Source organism: Oryctolagus cuniculus, chromosome 9, assembly GCF_964237555.1.
Source record: "Oryctolagus cuniculus chromosome 9, mOryCun1.1, whole genome shotgun sequence".
NCBI lineage: Eukaryota > Metazoa > Chordata > Mammalia > Lagomorpha > Leporidae > Oryctolagus > Oryctolagus cuniculus.
The window spans coordinates 60215412-60233534 of record NC_091440.1 but is presented as its reverse complement, the minus strand read 5'-3'; the positions used below and the strand labels follow the sequence as shown (position 1 = coordinate 60233534).

General features: G+C 40.4%; 1 protein-coding gene and 1 pseudogene across 11 annotated transcripts in view; one reads left to right on the top strand and one right to left on the bottom strand.

The window, feature by feature from the left end:
• The window catches only part of ELF1 (E74 like ETS transcription factor 1), a 114102-nt gene that overhangs the window by 77329 nt on the left and 18650 nt on the right, over window positions 1–18123 (top strand). For all 11 annotated transcript variants that reach the window (XM_070048741.1, XM_017343508.3, XM_017343507.3 and 8 more), the window contains 3 exons: window positions 6153–6333; window positions 16691–16798; window positions 17948–18115. In XM_070048741.1, the coding sequence (XP_069904842.1) occupies window positions 6153–6333; window positions 16691–16798; window positions 17948–18115 (457 nt within the window). The remainder of the gene's footprint in view (window positions 1–6152; window positions 6334–16690; window positions 16799–17947; window positions 18116–18123) is intronic.
• Window positions 15088–16129, bottom strand: LOC138843786 (TP53-regulated inhibitor of apoptosis 1 pseudogene; annotated as a pseudogene).

Genomic DNA, 18123 nt, shown 5'->3' with positions numbered 1-18123 from the left:
TCCCAGGTAATGGCATGAATAATTAAAGTTGACTCAGTTAAAGAATACAGTTTTGAATGTTGTAATTTTTTTTAGAACAGTAATTCTGAACCCTGGATGCACTAGGTAATGATCCCTGAAGGCACTCTGCAGGCCAGAAAGAACTGGTTGTCTCCACAAAAAGCTTGCAGATTGGTGAATCCCTGGAAAAGATAATATTGAAAGTCATGCCTCCATTTTCTTTCCTATTCTGTTTTTTTTAAACAGAGCTAAGTAAATATGCCAACAAAACAAAGCTCAGGTTGAAGGCTGATTTTTTTTATTGCACGCAGAGTTAGACAGTGAGAGAGAGAGACAGAGAGAAAGGTCTTCCTTCCATTGGTTCACCCCACAAATGGCCGCTACGGCTGACGCTGTGCCCAAAGCCAGGAGCCGGGTACTTCCTCCTGGTCTCCCATGCAGGTGCAGGGCCCAAGCACTTGGGCCATCCTCCACTGCCTTCCTGGGCCACAGCAGAGAGCTGGCCTGGAAGAAGAGCAACCGGGACAGACTCCGGCACCCCAACCAGGACTAGAACCTGGGGTGCCGGTGCTGCAGGCGGAGGATTAGCCTAATGAGCCGCGGCACCGGCCTGAAGGCTGACTATAATGATGTATAGGTAAGGAGCACTGGAGTCAGTTCAAGCTAGGGTTCTACCACTTGCTAAACAGATGTATTATGCTGAATTAATTGTTCCTCAGTTCTAGGACTCTTTGTGGCCACCAGAATCTGTGGATGCTCAAGTTCCTGATATTAAATGTTGCAGTGTTTAAATGTAACATATGCATATCCTTTAAATCACCTCCAGATTCCTTACTATAACTAATATAGTGTAAACAGGTCTTATACTATATTGTTAAGAGGGAAAAATCTGTGCACATTTAGTTTAGACAAGTTTTTCTGAATATTTTTGACTTGCAGTTGAATTGTTGGATATGGAGAGCCCACTATAGAAGGATACTTTTAAAACTGTGTAGGGAAATGACCTAAAAGGTACTGCATGTTTTCCATGAACATTTGAATGACCTCATGCTTCCCTTCTCCTTGCCTCCATTTTCTCATGTAGAAAGTAGAGTCCAGTATATTTTCCTCATAGGGTTTTGTGGTGTTAGAGTGGTAATACTTGTAAAACAGTGGGCAAAAATGCTTGGCATGTTAATTATGTTTGCTAATAATAGTAGACAGGACAGCAGCTACATGGCCATTGGGCATCCTGCTCTCTTCCTGTTTAGTGTATAAAATGAATAAGCTCATGTTGTAATGTTATGAGCATGAGCATGAAAATACCTGAAGTTAAAATACATCTTAATTAAACAAAACCTGGTAGTGCCCTTAGGATCAGCTGGTGCTCTTCCTTCATTTATAGGTGAGGATATTAACATAACAGAATCAGGGTTGAAGAAGACCCTAGGCCTCAGGTTCACAGATTTCTTTTGTACTAAATCACAGAACCATGTGTTCCTTTCATTCTTAAACTTCTGCTTCAAAGGAAACTTGTGTGTGTTTAAAATTTTAATAGCTTAATGTTAAATTCTTAAAATTGAAGTTAAAAGGATCCTTTAAAGCAAATTGGAATATGTTTTATTATATACAGACTTTCTGTGTTTGGGAACAGAGACTGGTAAGAATGTTTGCCTTTGGGGAGGGAACTGGAGTAGAAGTGGAGTTGGTTATTGTGATATTTGGCAAGGTATACAATACCTATAAATACCTGTAAATGCCAGAGAATGGAGTGATCAACTATTTCAACCCAATTATAGGTAAGTAGAACAGGACAAGGAAAAAAGTAGGAATCAATATTTGTAGTTATTTGAAACTTGGACTACATAGATTCAGATGAAGTTTTGGAGAATCCCTTGTAATATCCACATTTCTTTAACTTTTATTTAATAAATATAAATTTCCAAAGTACAGCTTTTGGATTATAGCAGCTTTTTCTCCCCATAATCTCCCTCCTACCTGCAACCATCCCATCTCCCATCTCCCACTCCCTCTCCCATCCCATTCTTCATCAAGATTTCAAATATCTTTACATACAGAAGATCAACTTAGTATATACTAGGTAAAGATTTCAACAGTTTGCACCCACACAGAAACACAAAGTATAAAGTACTGTTTGAGTACTAGTTATACCGCTAATTCACATAGTACAACACATGAAGGACAGAGATCCTACATGGGGAGTAAGTGCATAGTGACTCCTGTCGTTGATTGAACAATTGCCACTCTTATTTATGACGTTAGTAATCACCCAAGGCTCTTGACATGAGCTGCCAGATCTATAGAAGCCTCTTGAGTTCACCAACTCCGATCTTATTTAGACAAGGCCATAGTCAAAGTGGAAGTTCTCTCCTCCCTTCAGAGAAAGGTACCTCCTTCTTTGATGGCCTGTTCTTTCCACTGGGATCTCACTCAGTATCCACATTCTGACTACTGTCTGCCCAGGTTGCAGGAGCCAAATGGATTGGGGTAGGTAGGCATATTTTTGTTTCATTTGTGTGAAGGCTTTTGTGAATCATATCTGACCCATCTCTGTCTCTGACTTAGTAGGTAACCTTGTTAAGTTTCCTAACCCAATTCTTCATCTGTTAATGGATGGAATGATGTCTGCTCTTACCTTGTAGATAGGGTTATTGCAGCATAAAATGAAATCGTGAAAATGTTTCCAATTTTGTGCTTAGCTGTGTTAGAAGACAGAAGCTTAACTTGAGGAAAATAAAAAGTTTTAGCAAGCACAGCTTCATACTAGGTTGGATTACTTGTGCATTAATCATTTCTCTTAAAGGGAAGAAGGAAGGTCAAAAGGTCTCTGATTGGATATGTTGTATTCCATCGTCTTCTTTTTCTGTGTGTGCATGTGTGTTTTATAATATAATTTTTGAACTTCCTAGTTTTTGTTTTAAAACTTACTTTATAATTCAAAGAGCCAGCTACTTCTGGTTAACTTCCTGTTTTCTGAAACAGGAAGAAGCATTTTGAAATAAAACGATCCAAATGTGTTTTGGGTTATTATTTGTAAATTTCAAAGCATGACATCTTGAAGAAAAGGATAGATCTGTGTAGGACCTGATACATATTTAATTTAGATAATTCTTATGGTGGGAGTAATATCTATAATCTCAACGTGCAGTTCTGCAAACATGAATTTTAAAAGATTGAGGCTGCTGAGTTATAATGAAACCATACATAATTTCAATATAGAATTAACTAAGGAAAATAGCAAAGTATCTGACATTACCTATGAGCAAGAACTTTTTTTTTAATATTTAAGAAGATGATACTTTATGGGTGAAATGTTTATGTAAGAACCAAAATGTCTGCATAGTCTTGAGGTATCTTCCTATAATATAATTATTAGTTACAAAGGGAAAAATTGTAACTTTACAGCTGAAGAGATCTGATGGACACTACCTTAACTAAGTGATCAAAATTAATAACCCCAGCTATAGGACATACAGATTTTTTTTTAAGGTTTTATTTGTTTACTTGAAAGTCAGAGTTACAGAGAGGCAGGCAGAGACAGAGAGAAAAAGAGAGGTCTTCCATCTGTTGGTTCACTCCCCAGATGGCTGCAACAGCTGGAGCTGCGCAGATTCAAAGCCAGGAGCTTCTTCCGGGTCTCCCACGTGGGTGCAGGGACCCAAGGACTTGGGCCATCTTCTACTGCTTTCCTAGGCCACAGCAGAGAGCTGGATCCGTCGGGACTCGAACTGGTGCCCATATGGGATGCCAGCACGGCAGGTGGCAGCTTTCCCTGCTATGCCACAGGGCCCTGACAAATACATATTTTAAAAGCTATGACATACTGTATTTGTATATACTTTTTTTGGTATTCGCGCCAAAAATGAAAATAATTGAATGATTGAGGAGAGGAGATACCATACAAACCCAGGTTGAGAACATTCTACAAAATAAATGCTCTATACTCTGCAAAACTGTCAAGATTGTGAAAGACAAAGGCTGAAGAACTGTTCCAGGTTAAAGGAAAAAAAATATTTCAGGTTAAAGGACTTGTTATTAAGGAACAGGCAGGATATTTATTAAATTAAACCTATGATGCTACATTGACTCCTGAACCAAAAAAATTTTTGTTCATTTTTTTTTATAAAGGATATCAGCAACAAATTGATTATATTATAGCGTTGCGCTTCAAAAAGTTCATGGATAATAGAATTAAAAGATAAATTTATTTGGGTGTCAAAAATTTATGAAACGTGTATATGAGGAGCCTTCAAAAAATTTGTTTATGGAAAATACATATTATGAAAAAAGTGTGCATAGACTTCAAGTTATTGTTGCACCAAAGTAAACTAACCTTTTAATACCTTTTTCTTTCCATTGTTTTTTTTCCATTGTTAATTTATTTGAAAGGCATAGTTGCAGAGAGGCAGAGAGCAATATCTTCCATCTGCTGGTTCACTCCTCAAATGGCCACAACAGCTGGAGCTGGGCCGATCTGAAGCCAGGAGCCAGGAGCTTCCTCTGGGTCCCCTACATGTGTGCAGGGGCCCAAGGACTTGGGCCATCTTCTGCTGCTTTCCCAGGCCATAGTAGAGAACTGATCAGAAGTGGAGCAGCTGGGTCTTGAACTGGCGCCCATAGGTGATACCGGCACTACAGACGGCAGCTTTAACCTACCACGCTACGCCACAGGGCACCCCTTAATTCCTTTTTCTCAACAAACTTTTTGAAGTACCCTTATACTCATGTTACTTTCTGGTTTCGATAATTGTGCTGTATTTATATAAGATATTCTTATATGAGCATTTAGGAAATAAATTACTGGAATGTTCAAGGTTAAAGGAGCGAAATCTCTACCACTTTCAAACAAATTAGAAAATGATATAGGAAGAGAATAATAAATATAAGTGTGCTTCATAAAGTTCATGGAAAAATGGAGTTAAAATATATTTGGTACAAAAAGTTTTGAAATTCATGGGTTTTTTTCATAATATGCATTGCCTATGAACATTTTGAAATATTCTTGGAGTTAAAAAAAAGAAATATTCTTGGAGTTGTGATTAAATGCTGGAATTTGAGGAATATAGAGGAAGGTTGTATGGGAATTATTTGTGCTGTGTTTGCAACTTTTCTAAATCTGGAATTGTTTCAAAATTGAAAGTTAAAGAGGTACGAGCTTAATGAGGTTTGTCCCTAAGTGATTTCTGAGTGGATTGCTGGAAACTATCTGGGTCAATTCCTCATCTGTAAAACAAGGTGGACGTACTAGATTAAACTTTAAGGCTTCCTTAGTTCCAAAATTCCATGATTTCATAACTAGACATTAACAGTAATAATGTGTACTGTTAATAGCTATGATTGAAGAGAACAATAAAGAAAATGAAAGTTAATTTTCCTGTTTGAGTCAAAAGCTGTTGTTAAAATCAAGCCTCTATGTCAAGTGATGGTGTATTTATTAAGCTCACAGGAACTATTTTTTGGTTCATGCCAAACTTTTTTTTTTGACAGGCAGAGTTAGAAAGAGAGAGAGAGAGAGAAAGGTCTTCCTTTTCTGTTGGTTCACCCCCTGCAAATGGCCGCTACGGCCTGCGCACTGTGCCAATCCGAAGCCAGGAGCCAGGTGCTTCCTCCTGGTCTCCCATGCAGGTGCAGGGCCCAAGCACTTGGGCCATCTTCCACTGCCCTTCCAGGCCACAGCAGAGAGCTGGACTGGAAGAGGAGCAACCGGGACAGAATCCAGCGCCCCAACCGGGACTAGAACCTGGGGTGCCGGCGCCGCAGGCGGAGGATTAACCAAGTAAGCCGCGGCGCCAGCCCATGCCAAACTTTTGAGATTTTACTTAATTGTATTTTATATTTGCATATCACTTCTTGGTTCATGCTTATGCATTGATATATTATAAGGCTTTTAAATTTAATGTCGTTTAAAAACTATAGATCATTTATAGGTTTCCCAATGAAACTTGGGTAGTAAGACCCAAGAATAATGGAAATTTAGATGACCTTAATGGAAAGATATTCTCTGCAGCCCCAAAAATGTAGAAGATCAAGTGGCTTATGAAGTAAAAGCTAAATTGATGACCAGCATGAAATATTTTTGGATTATATTTGTAACAAAAATGAAACTTTTAAGCATTTGTTTTCTCTCACCTCTCTTTCTCTACCCTTTCCAGCTTGGTGATCCAGCGATTTTTCCTGCAGTAATTGTGGAACATGTTCCTGGGGCGGATATTCTCAATAGTTACGCTGGTCTGGCCTGTGTGGAAGAGCCCAATGACATGATTACTGAGAGCTCCCTGGACGTCGCTGAGGAGGAAATCATTGATGATGACGACGACGACATCACCCTTACAGGTGTGTGTGTTTTCAGCAGACCTTGCTGCGGCACTGTTTGGGACACTGTATCAGTCCTGAGGTTTTGGGGGTGTAAAATGTCCCTAACTTTTTTTTGAGAAATTTCATTACCTATAGAAGCTAGATTCTTGCTGAGAGGAGACAACATTTTCTGAGTCATTTGCTGTGTTTCATTCTGCCGTCTTACTTCCCCTTTGTTCTTTCCTAAGTATGTTGAGATGAACATGACTGAAATAGGAGATGTGTGAGAGGAACCAAAACTACTCAGTTCACCAAATCTTTGTTTATATACCTGGCTCTGTATTCCTGAGAACAAAATGAGATTGGTTGTAGGGGAAGAGATAGGAATGCTCTTTGCTTACTACTGCCACAAGATCAAAATAGTAGACCATGACCCACATGTACGGTAAGAGTCCTGAGATTTATAGATTTCTCTTTTGTTCATGTAGAACACGCAAGATTTTTTGTTAAAGATTTTATTTATTTATTTGAGAGGTAGAGCCACAGAGAGGGAGAGACAGAGAGACAGATCTTCCGTCCGCTGGTTTACTCCCCAGATGGCCGCAATAGCCAGAGCCAAGCCTGCGCTAAGCTGATCCAAAGCCAGGAGCCAGGAGCTTCTTCTGGGTCCCCTGCAGGTGCAGAGGCCCAAGCACCTGGGCCATGCTCTATTGCTTTCCCAGGCCATAGCAGAGAGGTGGCACGGAAGAGAAGCAGCCAGGACACGAACCGGCAACCATATGGGATGCTGGAGCCCCAGGCGGAGGTTTAGCCCAATACACCACAGTGCTGGCCCTCAAGCAAGATATTTTGAACTTCAAGAGTAGACTATGTAAATTTGAGGTAGTGGTACTTACATTTTTGTCATTTTTAGAGATCTGTATATTGTACTTTTATATATTTACATGTATATTTTTCTTGGCCAGTAATGTTGGATATATTGAGAAAAATATTTGAAAGTAAATACTTGTATTTTTATTCTTAAAATAAGCTTCCTAGAAATAGGCATAATGGGTGGATCGCTAGATCAAGGTGGCAAGTATTGTGGCTCCTAGTGTCAGCTTTATCTTAGCACTGACCACAGTGTGTGTAATATGTAATATGTATTTAGTAAAGTTTCTTGTGTCAACTTAAGCTACCAAATACTAAAAGTTTTGAAGTTAGAGAAACTGGAACAGAGTGGTATTAGTGAAAGAATGTCAGTTGGACTATTCAAAATGAATATTAAGACTAGATGCATAGTCTGATCTATGTAAGAAGTTAAGAAATACTGTCTGTTGCAACAAACTGGACACAACTGGAGACCATTATGCTTAGTGAAATAAGCCAGAGACCAGAAGATGCATATCATGTGTTTTCTCTGTGTTGTGGCTAATATATAGAGTTCAAAAAGAAAAAAAAACTGATGTATAGGAGTGAAATTGACATATTATGATTTTTTTTTTTTTTGACAGGCAGAGTGGACAGTGAGTGAGAGAGACAGAGAGAAAGGTCTTCCTTTGCCGTTGGTTCACCCTCCAATGGCCGGTGCACTGCAGCCAGCGCACCGCGCTGATCCAAAGGCAGGAGCCAGGTACTTTTCCTGGTCTCCCATGGGGTGCAGGGCCCAAGTACTTGGGCCATCCTCCACTGCACTCCCTGGCCACAGCAGAGAGCTGGCCTGGAAGAGGGGCAACCAGGACAGAATCCGGCGCCCCGACCGGGACTAGAACCCGGTGTGCCGGCGCCGCAAGGCGGAGGATTAGCCTGGTGAGCCGTGGCGCCGGCCGACATATTATGATTTGATTATTGTATATAACCCTTGGCTATATTCCTATGGAACAGTGATCTTTTTACTTGTTGATCACTACATTTAGTAGAATATTAAGCCTGTGATTATAAAGTAAATTGAAAGTTTGTTATTGGAAAAATTTTTTTAATGGAAGGAGGAGGGAAAGAAATAGCCTTATGTTCTTAGATATTGTACCTTTGAAATACATGAAATGTATTCTCCTTATATTAAGAAAAATTTTAAGGTAATAGTGACATTTTAAATGAGAAAACAAAGGAAGAATGACTGGATATTCATTTTGTAGGGGAGAGAAAAGAAAGATTTTTATACCTTGGTGATGTTTCATAATGTCAACTTATATCACAAATATATGAAAAAAATATGATGACAAAACCATTAAAAATAATACTTCAGGGATGGGCATTTTGTCTGTTGGTTAAGATGCTGCTTGGCAGGGGTTGGCACTGTGGCATAGCTGGTTAAGCCATGGCCTGCAGCGCCAGCATCCCATGTGGGTTCTGGTTCAAGTACCAGGTGCTCCACTTCGGATCCAGTTCCCTGCTAGTGCACCTGGGAAAGTAGCAGAAGATGGCCCAAGTCCCTGGGCCCCTTTACCCATGTGGGAGAGCTGGAAGAAGCTCCTGGATTCAGCCTGACACAACCCTGGCTGTTTGGGGAGTAAGCCAGCAGATAGATGATATCTCTCCCCACCTCTTGCCCCCTTCTTTCTCTGTACCTCTGCCTTTCAAATAAGTAAATAAATCTTTAAAAAAAAAATCAGAGTGTCTAGGTTCAAGTCTTGGCTCTGCTCCCAATCCCAGCTTCCTACTACTATGCAGAATAGGAAGCAGCAGGTGATAACTCAAATTTTTGGGTCCCTGCCACCCATGCGGAAGACTTGGACTGAATTGCTGGCTTGAGCCTGTCTCAGACCTGCCTATAGGAGGCATTTTGGCAAGTAAACTTAGTGGATAGGAGCTCAGTGTCTGTCTGTCTCTGTATCTGCCTCAAAATAAATAAATAAAATATCTAAAAGTAACAAAGAGGATCTGGCATTGTGGCAGCAGGTTAAGCTGCTGACTGTGATGCCAGCATCTCAAATGAGCTCTGGTGTGAGTCCTGACTGCTCCACTGTAATTTTATGAAAACAAAACAAAGCAAAAAACACGAGTAAGTGATCCACTGTGTCCAAGGACAGGTTAGTAGCATCTTTACAGCTTCCTGCTTTCTGTATCACTAACGGCACACAGAACACTATCAGTTCATCCCTTCTATCCTGTTTCATAAGGTATACTTTGTTCTAACATAATCTTACCATTCCAGATGAAAAATGGGAGGTTTGGGGCTCGTGTTGTGGTGCAGTTTAAGTTGCCGCCTGCAATGCTGGCTTCCTATATAAGCTCCGGTTCAATTCCCACTTGCTCCACTTCTCGTCCCGCTCCTTACTAATGGGACTGGGAAAGCAATGAAAGATGGCCCAAGTGCTTGGGCCCTTGCCAGCCATGTGGGAGACCTGGATGAAGTTTCAGGCTCCTGTCTTTGGCCTGGCCCAGCCCTAGCCATTGTGGCCATTTGTGGAGTAAACCAGCAGATAGAAGATTTCTCTCTCTCTCTCTCTCTCTCTCTCTCTTTAACTCTTCTTTTCAAATAAATAAATAAATAAATATTGAAAAAAGGAACAAAGGGTTTTCCAAGCATAAACATAAGAAAAGTGTAAAAGGAAATAAGAATTGGTAACAAATACTGGAAATTTGTTCAGTCCAAAAAAGCAATACAAGGATACTTAAGTTTATTTGGTATAAAATGTGTTTGAAGTCTGTGCATAGTTTGTTTCATAATATTCATTGTCCATCTGAAGATCTCTGTGTAATTGAAATAAAAAAGGCAAGTAACAAATGGGTTATGCTATTTACAGCCTATGTGGTTGATAAATAATTAATGTCCTTAATATATAGAGAGCTGTTACAAATTAGTAACAACCTGAAGTGGGCAAAGAATTTGAATAGTTTCGTCAAATAAGTGAAAAAATATAAATGGCCAGTAAGTATGAGTTACTTTCCTTAATAAACAAATGTGATGTGAATAAAAATCAATTTATTTCTTGCCCATCATTTAGAAAAGATGATGAGATTATAAAAATGATAACTGTGACACTGAATTAGAGTTAAATGGATAAAAATAATACTGAATTTTTGTGATTCCCAACCAAAAAAAAATCTGTGCTTGGTTATGTTTCCTGGTGATGCTCACAGGTACTCAAAGACATATAAAAATAGAGAGTAGAAGCAGGATAAAGAATTATGATTTCTATTTATATATTTGGGAAAACTGGGAGCTCATGATAAAGGCTAGCTATAGCTGGAGGAAGATAAAAAAGGTTGACCTGGGCAGGGAGGAGGGGTGTGGCCTTGTGGGATAGCTGGCAAAGCCACCTGCAATACGGGCATCCCACTGGGTGCAGGTTCATGTCCCGGCTGCTCCGCTATGTAACTAGCTCCCTGCTAATGGCTTGGAAAAAGCAGTGGAAGATAGCCCAACTTCTTGGGCCCCTGTACCCCTATGGGAGACCTGGGTGAAGCTCCTGGCTCAGCCCTGGCTGTTGCTTTATTTGGAGAGTGAACTAGTGAGTGGGAGATTTGGCTCTCCTTGTTTCTCCCTCTCTGTAACTCTGACTTTCAAAATAAATAAATAAATCTTTAAAAAAATTGACTTGGGATTGAATAAAATTTTAGTTATCTGTAATAGTAAATGTAATAATGATAATCAAAATAATGACTCAGTTATTGAGTGCTTACTATATATTAAATTCAGATAGTTTTTAAATTAAAAAGTTTTAATTTTGAATTGTTCTTAAATTTATAGAAAGTTATAAAAGTAGTAGAAAAGAGTTCTCTTCCATTCTTCACCCTGCTTCCACTAATATCTTCTGTATGTTTATCAAGAACAGGACGCTAGCATTGATTAGATTATTATGTGCTAAGCCTAGATCTTAATTCTGTTTCAGCAGTTTCAAACTGATACTCTTTTTCTGTTCCAGGATGCTATCCAGAATCACATATCCTTTAGTTATTTGTTTTTAGCCTCTTCCAGTCTCTAACAGTTCCTTTGTCTTTCCTCAAGTCTCACAATAAAAAAGGAAAGCTCCAGTTACAGAAGTTAAATTATTTGCCCAAAGTCTTAGAGTTCTCATTGATAACATTGGGTTATAACACCCAATATTTGTGCTGTTTTCTATTTTTAACAAAGTGGGTTTTTCAGGAATTCAAAAAGTTCATGAAAAGATGGGATGAAAAGTTCTATTTTGGTGCAGAAAATTTTGAAACCCATAATTTTTTTTTTTTTTTTGACAGGCAGAGTGGACAGTGAGAGAGAGAGACAGAGAGAAAGGTCTTCCTTGCCGTTGGTTCACCCTCCAATGGCCGCCACGGCCGGCACGCTGTGGCTGGTGCACCACGCTGATACGAAGGCAGGAGCCAGGTGCTTCTCCTGGTCTCCCATGGGGTGCAGGGCCCAAGTACGTGGGCCATCCTCCACTGCACTCCTGGGCCACAGCAGAGAGCTGGCCTGGAAGAGGGGCAACCGGGACAGAATCCGGCGCCCCAACCAGGACTAGAACCCGGTGTGCCAGCGCCGCAAGGTGGAGGATTAGCCTGGTGAGCCGTGGTACCAGCCTGAAACCCATAATTTTTTATACTACATATCTTCCATGAACATTTTGAAGACCTCTCATGTAATCACATTTTTGTTCAGTGTAAACCAGTGAGACTTTTTTGTGTGTGTGTGTGTGTGTGTGAATCTAGACTTGCTTCTCCCTTGTAAGTAAAGAAATCAGATTAGTAAGATTAGAAATTTGTATTTGTTGCTCTCTGGGGTCTTTGTGTTTTGTTTAACAGTGTGACTACCACCATATGGGTTATCTGTTTTGAAGGTAGCAGGGTTTTTGCAGTGAATTCTGATGTAACTGGAAGTCTTAGGGATATGCTGCACTCCTGATAGGTTGGGAACCAATATCTCTGCTGAAGGGGCATTTATCCCTGTGCTTAGTCATCAGGGGAAACACTGGTCCTCAGAAAAAAAATAGAGACTAAGAAAGCAGATATATTGGATCTTTAGGAGAAGGAATTGTGTCTTTTTTTCAGTGCTTCACTGTCTTGGTTTTAGACTTGAAGACAGCAAATGATGAAGTACAGATAAGCTCCTTACTAGAAAACAGACCTGGTGTGGAATGAGTCATATCTTGGAAACCAGATTTCCTATTGTCATGTTCCCCCTTCTCCCCTTCTTATCTCCCAACTCAAGCCTTTACTGAACACAGCCATCCTTGTATGAGCAGTTGTCATGAGAAAGGAAAGAACCTTACAGATGTCCTTGTCCTGGGAGGGGTGGTGGTGATGGTAGTGGTGAACTGTGCCATTGAGAAACTCCTGGGGAAGTAAGAGATAGGTAAGAACAGTTTCATTCTTAGGAATGTTAGATGATACTTCAGATGATCTATGAGGATGCTTCATGAAGTTTGTGGAAAATGTGTATTATCAAAAAAAGCAATGTATAGATCTCAAAATATTTTGCATGAAAATGTGTTAATTCCGTTTTCCATAAGCTTTTTAAAGTGACTTTGTATTCATTTACTGGGGCTGCCATAGCAAAATACCACGTTCTGGGTATTGTATCCAAACAAGAGAAATTTATTTTCTCACACTTTTGGAAGCTAGAATTCTGAGATCAAGGTGTTGGTGACGGATTTAGTTTCTCCTGAGGCCTATTTCCTGGGCTTGTAGATGACTCTTCTTTCTGTGTACCGGTCTGTGACCTAATTTCTGCCTAGAGGAATACCAGTTATGCTGGATTAGGGACTACCCTAATGACTTTGTGTTAACTTGATTGTTTCTTTAAAGACCCTGCCTCCAAATAGAATCATATTCTGAGGTATTGAGGACTTGGCATTTTTTTTAAAAGATTTATTTATTTGAAAGAGTGACAGAAGGAAAAAGAGACAGACAGACGGACTGACAAAGAAATATAGAACTCTTTCATTTACTGATTTACTCCTCAAATGGCTACAACATCTGGGGTTTTACCAGGCCAAAGCTAGGATCCAGAAACTCCATCCAGGTCTGCCATGGGGTGGCAGAAACTTAGGTGTTTGAACCATTGTCTGCTGCTTCCCAGGCACATTTGGAAGGAGCTAAATTGAAGTGGAGTAGCCAAGACTTGAACTAGCATTCCATGGGGTGACAGCCCACTTTGCAACAACACCCACCCTGAAGGTTAACTTATTTTAATGATAGGCACAAAATGTTGCAGTTTATTCCATCTTTTTGATTGCAGGTATTATAGTTCAGCCCTGGTTATTAAGACAAATAAAGCAAATACCCTTTTTTTCTGCCATTTTTTGGGTTGGAAGCTGGCAATGGCAAATCTGCAATTTAGGTTCCTTCTCATGACCACTCCAAGTATCCCATTTGCTTTCTTCCTTCTTTCCTTCTCCCTCGTTAATTCTTTCCTCCCTCCCTCCCTCCCTCCCTCCCTCCCTCCCTCCCTCCCTCCCTCCCTCCCTTCCTTCCTTCCATCTTCCCTCTCCCCACCCCTCCCCTCCTCTCTCCTCCCCTCCCCTTCCCTCTCTTCTCCCCTCCCTTCCCTTCCTCCCCTCCCCTCCTCTCCCCTCCCCTCCTCTCCCCTCCCCTCCTCTCCCCTCTTCTTCTCTCCTTGTCAGAGTTACAGAGAGACAGAGGTAGAGAAAGACAGATCTTCCATCTACTGGTTCACTTCCTAGATGGCTACAACAGCCAGGGCTGGGCCAGTCTGAAGCCAGGAGCTTCATCTAGGCCTTCCACATGGGTGGCAGGGGTCCAAACACTTGGACAGTCTTTTGTTGCTTTCCCCAGGCCATTAGCCTGGATTGGAAGTGAAGCTATCGGGACATCTCCTATGGAACCAGCGTCCATAGGGGATCCCAGTGTCCCAGGCTGTGGCTTTACCCATTATACCACAACTCCGGCCTCAAGTATCTCAATGTGCTGATTTCTGAGATACACTGAAATGGTGATCACTGCAACATTCTTAAAGATTTCACCTCTTAACCTGACACCTTTTGCTAAGGCAGGGTACTGTCTATTAAAAGCTAACCCAGTGGCTGGCATTGTGGCATAGCTGGTAAGCCACTGCCTGCAGTGCTGGCATCCCATATGGTTTGAGTCCCGGCTGCTCCACTTCCGATCCAGCTCTCTGCTAGGCCTGGGAAAGCAATGGAAGATGGCCCAACTCCTTGGGTTTCTGCACCCGTGTGGGAGACCTGGAAGAAGCTCCTGGCTCCTGGCCATTGTGGCCAATTGGAGAGTGAACCAGCAGATGGAAGACCTCTCTCTCTCTTTCTCTGCCTCTCCTCTCTCTTTGTAGCTCTGACTTTCAAATAAATAAGTAAATGTTAAAAAAAAAAAAAAAACACTAACCCAGGTCCCATCAGCAATCTCAACTGTTAATATATAAAAATAAAACTGTGCTCCTAAGCGTTGATTCAAACCATTGTACTCAGATCCTGTGTCAGAATATTGGGTCGCTAAGACAAACAGAGATCCTGGCCAATGGCTTTGATGAAGAATGATCCCAGGACAATGTATATAATATCCTTTGCAGCAGAAATCAAGAAGTCAGGCAATCCTGATCTGCCTGACTAGTTTAGCATTATTTACTTACAGAGTATGTTTAAAGCTCATCCTAGATCAGGTATTGCACCCATAATCCCAAGAAATTGTTCAATTTTAGCACAATGAGTTCCTGCTAGAGCAAGTAAGAAATCATCTCTCAAAGCAAAGAGTGATGGTTTATCATCTTCGACAAGTGAGGAAAACATCAGGAGGAGGAAACAGCAACTACTTCCTAAACTCCCCATCGAATCCAATGGCTATCTTCATAGTCTCGGTTGAAAAACTCCATAGTTTTCAATTTACTAATTTGGAGAATACAATTTCAAGGTGTCTGTCAATGTCAAGAAGAATTCTCAGGCCAGTGCCGCGGCTCACTAGGCTAATCCTCTGCCTGCGGTGCTGGCACCCTGGGTTCTAGTCCTGGTTGGGGCGCTGGTTCTGTCCCGGTTGCCCCTCTTCCAGTCCAGCTCTCTGCTGTGGCCCGGGAAGGCAGTGGAGGGTGGCCCAAGTGCTTGGAGGGACCCGCATGGGAGACCAGGAGGAAGTACCTGGCTTCTGGCTTCGGATCGGCGCTGGCTGTGGTGGCCACTTGAGGGGTGAACCAACGGAAGGAAGACCTTTCTCTTTGTCTTTCTCTCTCACTGTCTAACTCTGCCTGTCCAAATATATATATATGTATATATATAAAGAAGAGTTCTCAGACTTTTCTTTGCCATGGCCAGTAAACTCCAATCCTTCAGTAGGACTCTCTCCTTAATTGCTTTCTGAGCATGCTGCTGGTAATGCTTGAAGAGTTTAACGCCCGATCCTTAGAGCTGTCCCTCTTGCAGAACCTCTCAGCAAACCAGTAACTGAAGCACAGGTTGTACTCACACTTCGTACCTGCACATGCCTTTCTGATCCTGTTCATGGCAGTGGCTGCTAGGGCTGCAGCAGCAGGCAGATCAGAATTTAACATACAAATTTTTGGAGGGCCTAGTCCAACCCCTAACAAATGATATGAAAGAAGTACTTATCATGTTTTTAAGATCTGATAATAGCATTGAGTTAGACTCTTCATCTTTTATATGCACATGTTAAAATATTTAGAGATAAAAGAAGACTTAGGGATAGTGGGTAGGACATGGTTCAAAGAAGATTGACCACTTTTTGGTAATGATTGAAACTGAGAATGAAGGTCTGGCATTGCAGTGCAGCTGGTTAAGCTGCTGCCTGTGACACCTCCACTTCTGATCCAGCTTCCTACTAATGCTCCAGGGAAAGCAGCAAAAGATGGTCCAAGTACATGGACCCCTGCCCCCATATGGGAGACCTGGATAAAGCTCCTGACTTTGGGCTGTTGCAGCCATTTGGAGTGATCTCTTTTCTCTCTCTCTCTCTCTCTCTCCCTCTCCCTCTCTCCCTCCCTCCCTCCCCCTCTCATTCTGCCTTTCAAATAAATAAATAAATAAATAAATCTTTTTTTAAAAGTTGATTACTAGAAAATACCTAAAAAGATCAACCCAGTCATTTTATAGTATAGAGTCTAGAGAAACAAAATAACTTGCCCAGTGACATAAGTGATTTAGTGACACAGCTGGGATTTCTGTCATTCTAGTATGCTTTCCACTGTAGTATAATGCCCATCTTATTTATTTTTAAAAATATAAAAATTATCAGAGAAATGACTACTTTCAGAATGTGAGCTGTGTTTTACTTATCATTTTACTTACTTGTATTGTGAAAAGTCTTTTTATTTTCTTTTTAATAAAGAATACAGTTAATTTATTAATTGTATGTTGATACAAATTTTGTATGTTGACTATATATATATGTCTGTATACACACACATACATACTCTCCAATACTAAGTGACGTATCCTGGCTTAAGAGATGAGCACAATGAATTTCAGAGCAAGAGATGTCTTACAGCTAATTCTGTTTTTTCTTTAATGTATTATAGTTGAAGCTTCTTGTCATAATGGGGATGAAACAATTGAAACTATTGAGGCTGCTGAGGCACTCCTAAATATGGATTCTCCTGGCCCTATGCTGGATGAAAAACGAATAAGTAAGTAGTTAACGATTGTTCTTGTTTTGCAGAGTTATTCTTGCCATCTCTCTCTGTTAGTAAATATAAAAAGACCAGAGACCATATTTTAGATTTTAAGGTATAGTACTCGTAAAGGAACATTTGTTAGAGTGTTCAGTTAAAGACTTTTAATTTAAGGGATGAATACTTCAGGAATAAAAAAATATTAGTTATCAAATAGTAGGTTTTGCAGGTTTGCTGTCTAAATAAGATCATGGGTGAAAGTATCAGTGTGTTTAGGTCCTAATCTCTTGTTTAGTTCTCTCTGTAGATACTTATCAATAAATAAACAAAAACACCATTGGAAATTTCATTAATACTTCATGACCTAAAATTCACTGCCACATCATTGATCTGCTTTTAAATCCATGTTCTCCTTTAATTTTAAAGATAGTTACTTATGGTCTTTATTTTTTGCTTTTGCAATTATTTACCTGAGAGTGACAGCAAAATGTTCTGGAAGCAGTGAGTACTCTAGTTGGTGACATCTGAGACAGTACTCTAGTGGAGGAAGTGTCTTGACTTGGATTGTAAATTACAAGCTTTTAATAGGTAGAGGAGACAGGAAAGGGCATTCAAACTAGAGGGAACATGTTGAGCCCGAGACACAAATGTCTCAAAAAGATGAAATAGTTGAGCAAAGAAATGTTTTTGTTCAGCTGAAGTGGAAGCTTCCTGGTGGATGGGAGATGAGATGGAAAGACAGGCTTGGTTTAGATTATGAAAGCTTTGAAAAACTTGGTTTGGAGTTTTTGGCTTGTTTTTATCCCTGGTAATCTATGGGAAGATGTGTGGATTTTATTGTTAAGATTTTCAGGTGTAAGGTTTTTGTATAAAGGAATATTATGAACAGATCAGACACAGGACTCAGAGCAGCAGTACGAAGAACGAGAGGAGATAGACAAGTTAGACTGGAGCTAGAAAGTAAATAAGAAAGATAATGAAATAGTCCTCTCCAGTCTGGACTGATTTAGGTACTTGATTTAGGGCAGAAGAAATAAAAGCAAGGAGTTGATTTCAAGATTTTATTTCTACTTTAGTCTTCATAGAAACAGGAACTTATTTCATGAAATTATTTTGGTTTGTAATGCACCATAGATTATAATTAGTTGATCTTATTTCCCCTAGATAATAATATATTTAGTTCATCTGAAGATGACATTGTTGTTGCCCCAGTCACCCATGTATCCGTCACATTAGATGGGATTCCTGAAGTGATGGAAACTCAGCAGGTGCATGAGACATATGCAGACTCACCAGGAGCCTCATCACCAGAACAACCTAAGAGAAAGAAAGGTGGGTAG